Source organism: Rhinopithecus roxellana, chromosome 6, assembly GCF_007565055.1.
Source record: "Rhinopithecus roxellana isolate Shanxi Qingling chromosome 6, ASM756505v1, whole genome shotgun sequence".
Lineage (NCBI taxonomy): Eukaryota > Metazoa > Chordata > Mammalia > Primates > Cercopithecidae > Rhinopithecus > Rhinopithecus roxellana.
The window spans coordinates 15,877,970-15,893,128 of NC_044554.1; the positions used below are offsets into that span (position 1 = coordinate 15,877,970).

The following is a 15,159-nucleotide window of genomic DNA, read 5'->3' on the forward strand; positions in this document are numbered from 1 at the left end:
GGAAGACTCTCAGGTGGTCGTTCAGCACTGGGCTGTAGTCTGAGCTGATGCCTTCCCAGGGTCTCTGCCGGCTTCTGTTCTAGGGCACCCTTCACCAGCCTCCTGGGCTCCCCTGTATCTTCTATGGTAGCCCTTATTTTCTGCATCCCACTTGTTCCTCCTTCTGTGTCATTTTCTCATTTTGGTGGAACATATTTTCAGTGAACTTCCTGAGAAAGGGTACATGGAAAGTAAGTTTTTTGAAAACTTGCTTGTCTGAAATGTCTTTATTCTCACTCATAATTGATAGTTTGGGTATAGAATTTTTGTTTGGAAACAGTTTTCTCTCAGAATTTGAGAGTATTGCCTCCATAATTTTATTTCTAGTGTGGCTGTGGGGAAGCTCAGTGCCATCCTTACTCTTGGTCCTTTGAACAGACCCTTTGTTTTCTCTCTAGAGACTTTGAGAATCCTCTCTTTGGTACTAGTGTTCTGAAAATTGCCATGATGTGTAGTTCTTTATTTATTCATTATGCTCTGTGTGTGGTGGGCCCTTTCAGTCTGAAAACCCATTTCCTTCAATTCTAGGAAATTTCGTCTATATCTTTGAAAATGTCCTTCCCTACATCTTCTTATTCTAAAATGACTATTAGTTATAGTAGTTCTATTTTGGACCTCCTGGATCAATTCTCTGTAATTTAAGAAAATTTCTTGTGTGTTTATCTTTTTAAAAATATTACATGGCCAGGTGCAGTGGCTCATGCCTGTAATACCCATACTTTAGGAGGCCGAGGCAGGTGGATTGCTTGAGCTGAGGAGTTCGAGACCAACCGGGGCAACATAGCAAAATGCTATCTCTACCAAAAACAACAACAACAAAAAACAAAAATTTAGCCAGGCGCAATAGAATGTGCCTGTAATCCCAGCTACTTGGGAGGCTGAGGCAGAATCACCTGAGCCTGGGAGGCAAAGGTTGCAGTGAGCTGAGATCACGCCACTACACTCCAGCCTGGGTGACAGAGCAAGACCTTGTCTCAAAAAAAAAAAAAAAAAAAAAAAAAAAAAAAATTACATTCTGAGGAGTTGGTCCCTGGGAGGAATGATGCTAGGTGCAGATGCAGTGTGGCTTTTGCTGGTGCCTTATGGACAGTTGTGTCCCAAAGGAGGGATGAGAGTAACTGCTGAGGTCCTAAAGAGCAAGCCTAACTCCAGCCATTGGCACACAGGCATTAAACGGAAACCTGGAAGTTGAAATGATAGAATCTCACTTGTCTAGACTAGCTTTATGGTTTTATTATTGGTAACGTTTTTATCCATTGATTGAATGCAGGTTTTTGGAGACCTTTTAAAGGTATAGAGAATCGGCTTGACAACAGTGCACATGCAGCAAGTTTTAAAGAAGCAAAGAACTCAAAATTCATGCTTGTCTCCGAGAAGTGCAGGCAGACCTGATTTCCTAGAGACGTCTAGGATTTTAATGACCACAGACAGTAAGCAAGCATGCAGCTTACCCCTTGATAGGGTCTCACTCTGTCACCCAAGCTGGAGTGCAGTAGACCTTTGAGACTCATCACTACAGCCTCAAACGCCTGGGCTCTAGTGACCCTCAGCCTCCCAGCGGTTTTTGTAGACAGCCTGATGGAGTTTCATGGCAGAGAAGATTAATTAAACAATGTCTTTCAATTTTAATAAATTTTGTCAATTCAAAACAAATTTACATTCTGAACAATTTCCTCAATAATTTTTCATTTTTATTTATTATTATTATTATTATTATTATTATTATTTTTGAGACGGAGTCTCATTCTTTTTGCCCAGGCTGGAGTGCACTGGCGCAGTCTCGGCTCACTGCAACCTCTGCCTCCTGACTTCAAGCGATTCTCCTGCCTCAGCCTTGTGAATAGCTGGGACTATAGGCGCCTACCACCACGCCTGGCTAATTTTTTTTTTTATTTTTAGTAGAGACGGGGCTTCGCTGTGTTTGGCCAGGCTGGTCTTGAACTGCTGATCCACCTGCCTTGGCTTCCCAAAGTGCTGGGATTACAGGCGTGAGCCACTGTGCCTGGCCCTGTTTGTTTCATTTTTAAACCTTGTGTCTCATAGAGTCATAGGGATGACTGAAAATGTCACCATATACAATTTTTTATAAAACTAGAAAATATGAATACTCTGATCGCAACCATTCATAAAATAGAACTATAAGTACCGATCATAATGTTAACAGTGGTTATAATCTCTGCATGTTGGTATAATGATGGCAACTATTTATATTTTTCTGCATTTTCCAAATATTAAGAGCATTTTCTCTTATAATCAAGGAGTTTAAAAATACTAAGCCATTTTGATAGATCTTATACTCTTAATACAAATGGCAAAAATGTCAAACATTAGCATCAATACTTAATTGAATTGGAGTTATTTTGGTAACACATGTATCTTTATTCAGTGTTCACATATATCTTATAAATATGAAAAAGAAAAATGTTATTTTTTAATTTAAAAATCTGAGTTGCAAATTACAGTATAGGTAGTAAAGTTTTCTAAGATGGTGAAAATGTACCTTCAGTTGGAAGGAAAGTATTACCTTGTCTTCTTTAAAAGTGATATTTTAAAAACATGGTTTAAAAGGATTTGAGTCACATCTTTCTTTTTTGTCTCATGAATACACACAAACACATACTCTTAAAATAGTAAGTATATTAAGAAGATATGAGTTTCATCGTTTAATTTTAATGTAAGTTAATATGTATGCCATTGAAGGAGCATGACTTAGTGAAAGAGAGGTCTTTTGAGTCAGGAAGACCTAGATTTCACTCCTGATTGGGTACTTACCTCTTGTATGACTTTGGCAAGTTTCTTAGTGACCCCAGTCTGCCTTGGTCTGGTCATCTGTAAAATGGCAGTAATATTTGCTTCACAAATTTAGATGACACAGTGTACCTAAAGCACCTTGCAAAGAGTAGCTATTGAACAAATGTTAGGATTTGTTCCCTTTTCCCAAGAAAAGTAAAACATTAACTAGTGTACTGGTTAATTATGAGTCTTGGGATTTTCCATTTTGCAGCTTTCAAAAAGGAAGACCAACCAAGAAAGTCTTGATCTAGCCATGAAAATGCCACGTGAGTGATTGGTTTCACCAAGTAAACAAGAGTCCATCCTCTCCCCACGCCTTTTTCTATATGCTTTTTCTTTCTTTCTTTCTTTCTTTTTTTTTTTTTTAAGACGGAGTTTTGCTCTTGTTGCCCAGGCTGGAGTGTAGTGGCACGATCTCGGCTCACTGCAACCTTTGCCTCCTGGATTCAAGTGATTCTCCTGCCTCAGCCTCCCAAATAGCTGGAATTACAGGCATGCACCACCATGCCTGGCTAATTTTGTATTTTTAGTAGAGACACGGTTTCTCCATATTGGTCAGACTGGTCTTGAACTCCCGACCTCAGGTGAGCCACCCACCTCGGCCTCCCAAAGTGCTGGGATTACAGGCGTGAGCCACTGTGCCCCGTCTATTATTATTTTTTAATTATTATTTATTATTATGTTTTAATAGAGACAGGATCTCACTACATTGCCCTGCTGGTCTCAAACTACTGGCCTCAAGCAGTTTTCTGGCCTAGACCTCCTGAAGTGTTGGGATTACAGGCATGCACCACAGCACCAGCCTTAAAATTTTAAAAATAGTTTTAACATAATATAGGCTTCACATATTTAAAATGCACAACTTAATGAGTTTTGACATATGTATATACCCACGAAAAGATCACCACAATCAAGATAATGAACATATATATTATCCCCTAAAGTTTCCTTGTGTTCTTTTGAAATTCATACCCCCTTATTCTCCCAACCTGGACCCCAGGCTGTTACTTTTTAAGAAAACATGTCATTAAATGAGATTTAATGAGAGGAAGTATGTTTTACTACAGTGGGTCTGGCTGGGTGACCTTGCCTGAGTGCTGTAACTTCCCTAATTCATTGTTTTCTTACCTGTAGAATGGAGCTGGTTTATAGGACCTACTTCCAGTGTTGTGGTCAGTAGCCAGTAGCAGTTAGTACAGTGTCTAGCACATAAGCACTCCATAAACGGTAGCTATTGTTAATAGTATTTTGTTTTGTGTTATGCTAAAGTACTTGATACATTAGGTAGTTCATCATCATTATGTGCCCCATATGATGCCAAGTACGAGTACGTAGTAGGTACTCAGTTTATATTCATTCCCTCTCCCTTTCCTAATTAATTCTGTATATACCACTTGGCATATATCATTGTTCACTAACCCTAACTACCAAATTTAAGAACTGATTGAAAGTTGACATTCATTCATTTACTCATCCATTCAACAAATGTTGTTGAACACATGCTGTGTTACATTAATCGAACTGAGCACTGAATGATTCTACCTTTCATAGGACATAGGATAAATTCTGTGTACCTATAACCAGAATACCCAGAGGAGATGTGTGAATAGGGAGATACGGAAGTTGAGAGGCAGGAGTGAGTGCTTCCAGCTGTGGGACTCAAGAGATGGCCCGAAGGGATAAGGGGGAAGATAATTTAACCTGAGAAATGGGATGAATACTGTGCAGGGTTCTTGAGTTCAGTCTAGGAGTGGGAAGCAGTCTCCATGTAGATGGGGCACAGCACATGTGAAAGAGGAGCATGAAACAACCAGAGAGAATTGAGGCAGTCCCTGGGCAGCTCACTGCTGGGCTGAGGAGGTGAGACAGACTTTGTCAGGCAGTAGAGAGCCAGTGGAGATTTTACAGCAGAGGAGACTTAAGTTATACCTTAAATTGGCTGTTTTTGAGGTGGCTCTTGTGCATGGATTGAGTTGACAGGCAGATAGTTGAGCAATCTGGAGAGCTTTGAATGTCTGAATATTTCTTAGCATCTTAACTAGGTTAGTAGCTCCACAGAAATGCAAAAGATTGGTAGGATTGGTGTCTGGTTGGTTGTCAGGGTTGGAACTTCCTTGCTTCTTCTTTTGAAATACTTATAGAGTGCTTATTATGTCCTAGCTACTCCTAATTCTATCCTCACAGGAATGAAGCATAGGTACAATTATTATACCCGTTTTCCAGATGAGGAAACTAAAGGTTAGAGTGGCTAAGAGAAACGTTTTTGTCCTCCACCTGTGCTGCTCGTTCTCTTCCTGTCCAGGCCTTCTTCCCATTCAGACTCTCCCATTGACCTCTCAGTTTCCCTTCACCAGTATCTCCCCATCTGTCCTCTCTTGTCTCTGTCTACCACTGTCTCCTTTGCTCAGGTCCTCATCTCTTCATATCCTGGCAACTGTTGTGACACTCTCCATGCCATCATTTGGACTCTAGAATTGTTTTATCTAAACATAATTGGGTCATGTCTGTGTGTGTGTGTGTGTGTGTGGGCGCGCGCGCACGCACGCACACGTGTGCGTACACACTTGCACACATATGTACGTGTGTGTACGTGTGAGGGCAAAAAGATACTTCCTAGGCTGGGTGTGGTGGCTCACACCTGTAATCCTAGCACTTTGGGAAGCAGATCGCTTCAGCCCGGGAGTTCGACACCAGCCTGGGCAACATGGCAAAACCCACCCTGTCTCTACAAAAAAAAAAAAAAAAAAAAAGATGCTTCCTCATTGTCTTAGAGTGAAGCGTGACACTCAAGGCTTATTGTGTTTCCATCTTTATAGATTTAATTTGTCCCCTGCCCTCAAACACCACATTCCTGTTTGGCTCTGTACCTTTGCTTGGGTAGTTTCTCTACCTGAAATGCCCTTCTTCCTTTTTTCTGCATCATGAATTTCTCATCATTCTTCAGGAACTCACACAAGTCACTGTATCTGTGAGGTCTTTTGCAACTGGGCTCTTCGTTCCTTCTTATCAGGCTATAACATGACCTGTATTTTAACTACTTATCCAATACCACACCCTTTCAAAGTTGATTTAGTGGCAACTTACAAACATACATAAAGCAGTAAAACAAGAAATGGATGAGGTATAGAATTACTATACCTAGCCAGTCTAGGAGCAAAATGGACTATTAGACTAGAGAAATAAAATAAAGCCAAGAATAAAGTTAATACAGAAATACGTTCCATCATGTGCTGCACATTGCTGTAGGTGGCCTCAGCTTTTCCTCTGAATTTCCTAGTTAAAGAGAGGAGTAGCATGAAATCTTAAGAGTTTTCCCAGTGACAGAAATGACAAAGCCAGGTGCTCTGGAGAAGGAGAGTTTTTCCTGTTACGAGATGGGAGAGAAATGTTTCTGGGGTAAGTAGGAAGGTGGAGGTGGTACCAAATCTGCAGCCTGAACACATGCATGGCAAGTTTCATGAGGTAGCTTCCTTTGAGAGACCTCCATGCAGCTATATAGCATGGTACCAGAGCACAGTTCAGTAAAAGAGCTTTATAAAAGCCAGGACTGTGACGCTGCAACCTGCAACATTTTGGCCTAGCTTAATCCAAGTATAAAATATAGAATAAGCAAGGAATAATACTCTTCACACTTTGTTATAGTTGTTGTTTTATACCCATTTACCACCCCCCTTACCTCAGTGATCAGCTTCTCACAGGAAGAGATCATATTCACGTTGGTTTGATCAATGGTAGAAAATCAGAAAGGTAAGGAATGAGGAAACAATTTATGACTGTGATTTGTCCAGGAATCATCACAGTGCTCCATTTTGAAACTCCGAAAGTGAGATTCAGGCCAGGCACAGTGGCTCATGCCTATAATACCAGCACTTTGGGAGGGCAGGCCAGGACGATTGCTTGAGCCCAGGAGTTCAAGACCAATCTGGGCAACATAATGAGACCCTATCTCTACAAAAAATAAAAAATTAGCTGGATATGGTGGTGCTGCGTGCCTGTGATCCCAGCTGAGAGGTTGAGGTGGGATGATCACTTGACCCTGGGAGGTTGTGGCTGTAGAGAGCTCTGATTATGCCACTGCACTCCAGCCTGGGTAACAGACTGAGAGCCTGTCTCAAACAAACAAACAAAAAAGAAAAATATCAGATTCATGATTCATGTCTGAGATCCAAGAGCTACAAATAAATGGTCATAAGCTTTCTTTACTATTTCCAGGGACTGACCCGCTTTTAAGGCAGTTTTTAGCAGCAAATACATCAGCTGAGTAGAATGGCAATAAAAAAATGACTGCATCTAGGCCAGTCTACTTCTGGCACTACTGAAGAGAGCCTTTAAAAAATTAATACATTTAGCAGCACTCAGAGTTTTAAATTTAATTTTCCCTTTTGCATTTGGGATGAAGAAGATTACCATATTATCGTGATTATTAAGTCAGATTCAGAAAGAAGTATGCATTTTCAAGAAAAAAGCAAAAGTGTAGCAAGTTTATTGAATAACTTTAGTTCTCTGAAAATAGCTCTTCTTGCTGTTATTTAGGTCAAAATGTGGACTATGATGATATAATACTTTTTTTTCTAACTACTCTTTTGTCTTGCTTTCTTTATACACAAAGGAACTTGACAAAGAACTCCCAGTGCTTAAGCCATATTTTATCACTAACCCTGAAGAAGCTGGAGTGAGGGAAGCTGGCTTAAGAGTCACATGGCTGGGACATGCCACAGTAATGGTGGAAATGGATGAGCTCATATTTCTCACGGATCCCATTTTTAGCTCTCGTGCTTCACCGTCGCAGTACATGGGTCCAAAGCGATTTCGTCGTTCCCCGTGCACAATAAGTGAACTCCCTCCGATAGATGCAGTCCTTATCAGTCACAACCACTATGACCATCTGGACTACAATTCTGTCATTGCTTTGAATGAGCGATTTGGTAACGAGTTGAGATGGTTTGTACCTTTGGGTCTTCTTGACTGGATGCAAAAATGTGGCTGTGAGAATGTGATTGAGTTGGACTGGTGGGAGGAGAATTGTGTCCCCGGACATGATAAGGTCACCTTTGTCTTTACACCATCCCAGCACTGGTGTAAAAGGACTCTAATGGATGACAACAAGGTGCTGTGGGGCAGCTGGTCTGTCTTGGGGCCTTGGAATCGATTTTTTTTTGCAGGAGATACTGGTTATTGCCCTGCTTTTGAAGAGATAGGAAAAAGATTTGGACCTTTTGACCTTGCAGCTATTCCCATCGGAGCTTATGAACCAAGGTATGTAGACTTCCAAAGAAAACACTCCGGCTATGTGATAAGTTAACTGAATTTAAAAGTAAAGCAATTATGATTTTTGTGACACTGTAATTTATGATGTTAATGGTGGACTTTGTTATACATGATTGGGGGTCGGTGGGTCAGATTCAGTTAGACTTTATTTTTAAATATTCTAAATTAAATATTTTTTAAATTGGCAAGTAAAAATTATGTATATGGTGTGCAACATGATGTTTTGATATATGTATGCATTGTAGAATGACTAAAACTGTTTTACATGTGCATTATCTCACATACTTATGTTTTTGTGTTGAGAATTAAAATATTTTAATTATAGTCATATCAGTTAAAAAAATTACTCAAAAAGTTAGGGATGATGTTATCATAAAAAAGGGATCAAGGTTTAAAGAATTACTATAGCTAGCCAGAAGTTCACATACCATTCAACTAAACTGGTCAGCCAGTAATAAAACCTACTCTTGTTCTTTCACATGGAGAATACTTTCTTTATATAACCACTTTTTGCTCCATAACTTGAGTGCCCCAATCACCTGTCCTATAGCTCTCCTACGTTTAGCAAAGAGAAAAAGCAGGGAATTGGCCTATGCAGTAGTCCTTGGTGATTGTTTTATTTCAGTCAGCACTGAAGTTAATCTGGTCATGGTGGTGTTGTACTACTCATCACTCATCCTCCAACCTTGACATACTAATGACCTGTTTCAGAGCAGTGAAAGGTCACACTCTCATTGGACACCTGAGAGACTCATCCACTGTCTTCATTTTCCTCAATATTCTCTGTTTAGGGAAAAGAGAAGTGATTTCAAAGAATTAAATTAGATTTCAGTCAACTCTGGTTTATAGGTGCAAATAAAGAGAAAACAAAACACTGATAGTAACAAAACAATGGGTAATTTAAAAAATATTTTATTCTATAGTGCATGGACAGATACATACAAAAACATTTTGTTTAGGTAATTCCATAAGCAGAAGAACAAGTATTTCTCTAATATATGGATTAATTGAATGAATCTAATCTTTTGTTTTCATCCGATTTTGTTACTTGCTAAATTTTTACATTCACTAAAACCATTTTGTCCCTATTTTTATTTGTTAATGCTTATTTATCCCTTTTTTGTTTTTTGCTAGTTTCCTTATTTGGAGGGGCTAGATAGTTTTACCCTTTTTTGGTTCTTGAGAATTATTAAAATGATTACAAATCAATATTGGTGCTTGAATTTTACTTTTTCTAATTAGTTATAATTCTAACGAAACCTCTCAAAACCTGTCAACTTGTATATTTTTAGAACTGTTACAAATCAGTTTTATATTTGTAACATAAAATTGGTCTTTACTTGATGTATGTTCCTTTTTGTTTGTTTGTTTGAGATGGAGTCTCACTCTGTTGCCCAGGTTGGAATGCAGTGGCGTGATCTTGGCTCACTGCAACCTCTGCCTCTGAGTCCAAGTGATTCTTCTGCCTCAGCCTCCCAAGTAGCTGGGACTACAGGTGCCCACCACCATGTCCGGCTAGTTTTTGTGTGTGTGTTTTTAGTAGAGACAGGGTTTCACCATGTTGGCTAGACTGGTTTCGAACTCCTGACCTCAAGTGATCTGCCTGCCTGGGCCTCCCAAAGTGGTAGGATTACAGGCGTGAGCCACCGTACCCAGCCTGATGTATGTTCTTAATAGATTAGAAAATCTTTTATTTGTTGTTATGAAAATAAGTTTTCATATGTAGTAATACATAAATTTGTCACATATATTTGTGATGATAGAATGTGTACAACCAAATTTACTCACATAATCCCCTTTCCTGCTTGCGTTGCAGGCAAACAGGAAACAACTAAGATGGGAAAAAGACAAGGAGGCTATTATTTGCCCCAAGAGAGTTAAATTGTGATAGCCTCTAATGTGTAATCTGTTTCTTTGGTTACTATTAATTGCTTTAGAAATAAGACATCGAATAAAGCTTGAGAGTGCTGTATAAATTTAAGATGTTTACATCGAAAACAACTTTCAATAATATGCTTGGAATGTTTCATTCTTACTTTAGGGAATCTCCTGTCACCAGGTATTCTATCCGAGTCAGTTAAGATTTTAAGTTTTTATTTTAATTGTTATATCAGAATAAAAATTTTAAATCTATTTCAGGTGGAAAGGAATGTATCTATTCCTTTGATTTGCACTAGGATTTAAAAAAAATCAAGAGAGAAACACCAAAAACCGTTTTCATCTTTCCCTGAATTCCAAGAGTCAGGAGATAGGGCAGAACAGTGCTGCTCTCATTTGCTGTTGAGAACACAGTGGCTTTGTTTTCAGGCTTCTGTAGGACCCAGCAGCTCCTAACAGTAAATATCTGTTGCAGATGGATAAACTTCTCCATGATGTCTTCTGTAAAGTGTGGAAGCTCCTGTGCTGAATCCATGTCTGTTGGTCTTCACTGTAGTGTTAGTTGTCACTGGCAGACTAGGATGTAAATAATGTGAACACAGTGTTGTTTTTCCTCCTTGAAACTGATGACTTGGAAGGCAAAGGATTTGATTGTAGACAGTACACTTTCTCCTTTGTATCAGGAATAATACATCTTTCTTCTGAAAGTATTGGTTTTGTTTACTCATGGGAGAATTCTATGAAAGTAGATGATGTTCTCTGTGCCTTCCTAAGCCTTATCTTGTTTAATCCTCACAATACCCTCACATAATGGGGTAAATTTATATTTCACGGACAAAGAAATAGAAGCTCAGAGAATTTGAACAGACTTTCCAAAGGCATTCTAAGAACTGCAGGAGCTGGGATTCATACGCAAGCCTTCTGCCTCCTGAGCCCTTGCTCTTCTCAAGGCATTAGGCAGCCTTTCATTATTTCCTTAATCATTTACCCATTAGTCTGATGTTCTTGCCAAACCGAACACCTCATTGTTCAGTTTTATGGTTAAATAAAATTTCTTGAATAGTAATTGGATATTTTGGCTCCCAGTCTTTAAATTTTATGTACTAGTTTTTGTTTATTTTTGCTGTAGCAAGTTTTTACAAATTTGTATCAGCAGGACATACAAATTCTTTTGTAATTGGAGTTTTGGTTTTTATTCCTTTACCAATTATTCAGTTTCTTTGATTCATATCCAGGACTGTAAAATACCTACTTTTAGAAGTAACAGTGAGGCAGGACTTATTTCCCAGTCTCAATGGATAAAGTAAAAAAACTGGCAGCTGGGCACACTGGCTCACGCCTGTAATCCCAACACTTTGGGACGCGGAGGTAGGCAGATCACAAGGTCAGGAGATCAAGACCATCCTGGCTAACACGGTGAAACCTCATCTCTACTAAAAATACAAAAAATTAGCTGGGTGTGGCGGCACGTGCCTGTAGTCCCACCTACTCGTGAGGCTGAGGCAGGAGAATCACTTAAACCCAGGAGGTGGAGGTTGCAGTGAGCTGGGATCACGGCACTGCACTCTAGCCTGGGCGACAGAGTGAGACTCAGTCTCAGAAAAAAAAAAAAAAGAAAAAACTGGCAAAAACCAGCAGATGATGACAAAAGTGATCCCTAGCTGCCCTCATTGCTCATTAGCCTGAGACACTCCCACCATCACCATGACAGTTTACAAATGCCATGGCAACAACCTAGAAGTTACTGCCCCTTTCCATGGCAATGACCAAGAAGTTACCACCCCATTCCTAGAAAGTTCTAAATAATCTGCCCTTCAATTTGCATTAACCCATTCCCTAATTTACATATAATTAAAAGTGGGTATAAGTGAGTATAAATACAGTTGCCAACCCCTCATATGTTGCCAAATCTGAGTGCACTTACTGCCTATAACTTAGCCCTGCTCCACAAGGAGCAGTATCATTTAATAAAAATTGCTGGCCAACACCACTGGCTTGCCCTTGAATTCTTTCCTTTGTGAGGCCAAAAACCCTCCTGGGCTAAGCCCCAGTTTTGGGGCTTGCCTCCCCTGCATCATCCATAAGTCGTATCTTCAGGTAGATCCAGTAAAATCAAAATATACATGAAACAAAAATCTCACTATTCAGAGGGGAGTTTGCTTGAGACTTACTTATTTTATAGCAATTTGTACAAAAAAGACTTTTGCTTGTTTTATTTTTCAGCAGAAAGTGTATTAAAGGGAGATGGTTTTGCTCCTGTGACTTACTCCTGTGCAGAATTTGTTTCGTTTTGTTTTTACAATCTAGCCTTGACCTGACCTTCAGACTTGGTTTCTAGCTCATCCTCCCCAAAATTGCATGCTTGATCCCAGTGAGTGGTTCTTAATTCTCAACATGCATAGTCCTGCGCAGAATCTTAAAGTTTGATTAAATGAAACAGATTTTAGAATGCAGTGTATATCTCAAAGGTCAGAATTAAGAAATTGCCTTGTTTCATCAGGTGGTTTATGAAATACCAGCATGTAGACCCAGAAGAAGCTGTGAGGATTCACACTGATGTCCAAACAAAGAAATCTATGGCAATTCACTGGGGAACTTTTGCCTTAGCAAATGAGGTAAGTTTGATTGCGATAAAAATAACTGTGTATTTGACCAATGATAGGATTCAGGCATCACTGTTCCCTAGTTTTCAGACCCAAGACTCTGGAATCAGATACTGCATACTCATCACAGTCACTGCATGAATTAGGGTGGTAAATCATACTAATTAGTAGAAGAATACACACATACACAGTCAGAAAAAGAAAAGCAAGCACATTGTGTTTTCTTTTGGCTTATTTCTGAAGTTAGTAAAGCTTGTGTTTGTATAACCAAAAATCTGTACGTGATCTGGAGAATAGAAAAGCAAGCCATCATGTCTCACCCTTCAAGCAGGCTCTCATGCTAGCAGAAGACAGAAGTCATGTATGTGATACAGATGTTAGAAAGGGAAAGTGCTGTAATGTGGAACAGATGACATGGTCTCAGAATCAGGACGTTTGCTGATGGCAGGGATCAGAGAGAGCTTGATGGAATAAGTGACAGTTGAACTTGGCTCTGAGAGGGCAGGGAGGAAGGCATTTTCAGAGGAGGAAAGAGCAGAGCATAGGCTCGGAGGCAGCTAGTGTGGGTAATACTTGAATCAGTTCAGCAGGAGAGTGGAGGGCAACAGGGAGAAGTAAGGCTAGTGTGGAACTTTCAAGAAATACATTCAGTAAACATTGACTCGGTGTCTGCTATGTGCCAGGCATAGGGATAAATGTGATTTTATTCCTAGATTAAAACAGAAGAGCTAATTTTTCCTTAAGGCAGATGGACCCTAGAACTTTGCTACTAGCCTGGGTTCTGGGAGCAAGCAGAGGATAGTATAAAGCTTTCTCTCCTTTCCTGGATCCAAGGTCTTCTCTAAACAAAACTTAGAAATGTATGGTTAGGCCAGGCGCAGTGGTTCACACCTGTAATCCCAGCAATTTGGGAGGCTAAGGCAGGTGGATCACTTAAGGTCAGGAGTTCACGACCAGCCTGGCCAATATGGTGAAACCCTGTCTGTACTAAAAATACAAAAAAATTAGCCAGGTGTGGTGGTGTGTGCCTGTAATCCCAGCTACTTGGGAGGCTGAAGCAGGAGAATTGCTTGAACCCGGGAAGTGGAGGTTGCAGGAAGTCGAGATTGTGCCTCTGCACTCTAGCCTGTGCAAAAGAGTGAGATTTGGCTGGGCACCTGTGGCTCACACCTGTAATCCCAGCACTTTGGGAGTCTGAGGCAGGTGGATCACCTGAGGTCAGGAGTTCGAGGCCAGCCTGGCCAACATGATGAAACTCCGTCTACTAAAATTAGCCAGGCATGGTAGCAGGCACCTATAATCCCAGTGACTCGGGAGGCTGAGGCAGGGGAATAACGTGAACCTGGGGGACAGAGGTTGCAGTGAGCCGAGATCACGGCACTTCCCTCCAGCCTGGGTGAAAGAGTGAAACTCTGTCTCGGAAAAAACAAAAAAACCCAAAAAGTGTGGTTAGTACTTGGCTTCTTTACTTTCTGTGGTATCTTCCACATCCCAGAGCCTCTCTGCAGGAACCCAGTGTTTTCTTGTGGTTTTAAGTACGCCTCTGTCTCATTTATGGCCTGCCCTCTCCCAAAGATGCAGTGTGTTCCAAAATTACCTAGTACACTTCCTGCCCATTCCCCCACTCCCTAATCAAAATTCCTGTGCCATGAGGCAGCAATCCTGAGCCACAATGCAGCAATTCTTAGCCACTGTTGGGAGAAGGAATAGAATAATGACTAACCATGGGGTTGTGGGGAGGATAAATGAGAATATAAATGTGAGTGTGTGGGTGTGTATTTGGAGAAGGGAGAAGTTTGAGACTGGCTTCCAGAGCCATAACACTATATTTAGTGACAATTTCTTATTCCATCTATATATGTGTGCGTGTATATACATATTCCATATGTATGTGACTCAGATGAAGTAATGGTATTTTATTAAACCTATGCAAAGAAAGGAATCAAGGTTGACTCCTAGATTTTTAGCTAGTTAGACAGTTGTGCTCTTTACTGAGATGGGGAAGATGAGGAGAGGATTAAAAAACCTGTCTTTGAGAATTATGGTATTATTCAGCCCTCAAGAATGATTCTTGTTATAAACCTAACCTCCATCTGTATTTCTTTCTTTCTTTTTTTTTTTTTTTTGAGATGGACTCTCGCTCTGTCGCAAAGGCTGGAGTGCAGTGGTGTGATCTCGGCTTACTGCAAGATCTGCCTCCCAGGTTCACGCCATTCTCCTGCCTCAACCTCCGGAGTAGCTGGGACTACAGGCGCCCGCCACCACGCCCGGCTAATTTTTTGTTTTTTTTTTAGTAGAGACGGGGTTCCACCATGTTAGCCAGGATGGTCTCGATCTCCTGACCTCGTGATCTGCCCCCTTGGCCTCCCAAAGTGCTGGGATTACAGGCGTGAGTCACCACGCCCGGCCCATCTTTATTTCTTAATGAGAATGTAATAAAAACTAATTTAGCTTTTAGCAATTTGGAATTTGTTCATGTTTTGATGTTGAATAAACCTCATAAGTATGAGTTAGTTGAATTATAAAGTAGATATTAATCTTCAGAGAGGATGTTACCCATTACTTTTTTTTTTTTTTT

At 40.2% G+C, this 15,159-nt stretch overlaps 1 protein-coding gene across 5 annotated transcripts in view; it reads left to right on the plus strand.

Annotated features, from left to right (window-relative positions):
- The window catches only part of NAPEPLD (N-acyl phosphatidylethanolamine phospholipase D), a 47,773-nt gene that overhangs the window by 21,657 nt on the left and 10,957 nt on the right, over positions 1–15,159 (plus strand). For all 5 annotated transcript variants that reach the window (XM_030933034.1, XM_010377631.2, XM_030933035.1 and 2 more), the window contains 2 exons: positions 7,442–8,088; positions 12,479–12,593. In XM_030933034.1, coding sequence (XP_030788894.1) covers positions 7,442–8,088; positions 12,479–12,593 — 762 coding nt within the window. The remainder of the gene's footprint in view (positions 1–7,441; positions 8,089–12,478; positions 12,594–15,159) is intronic.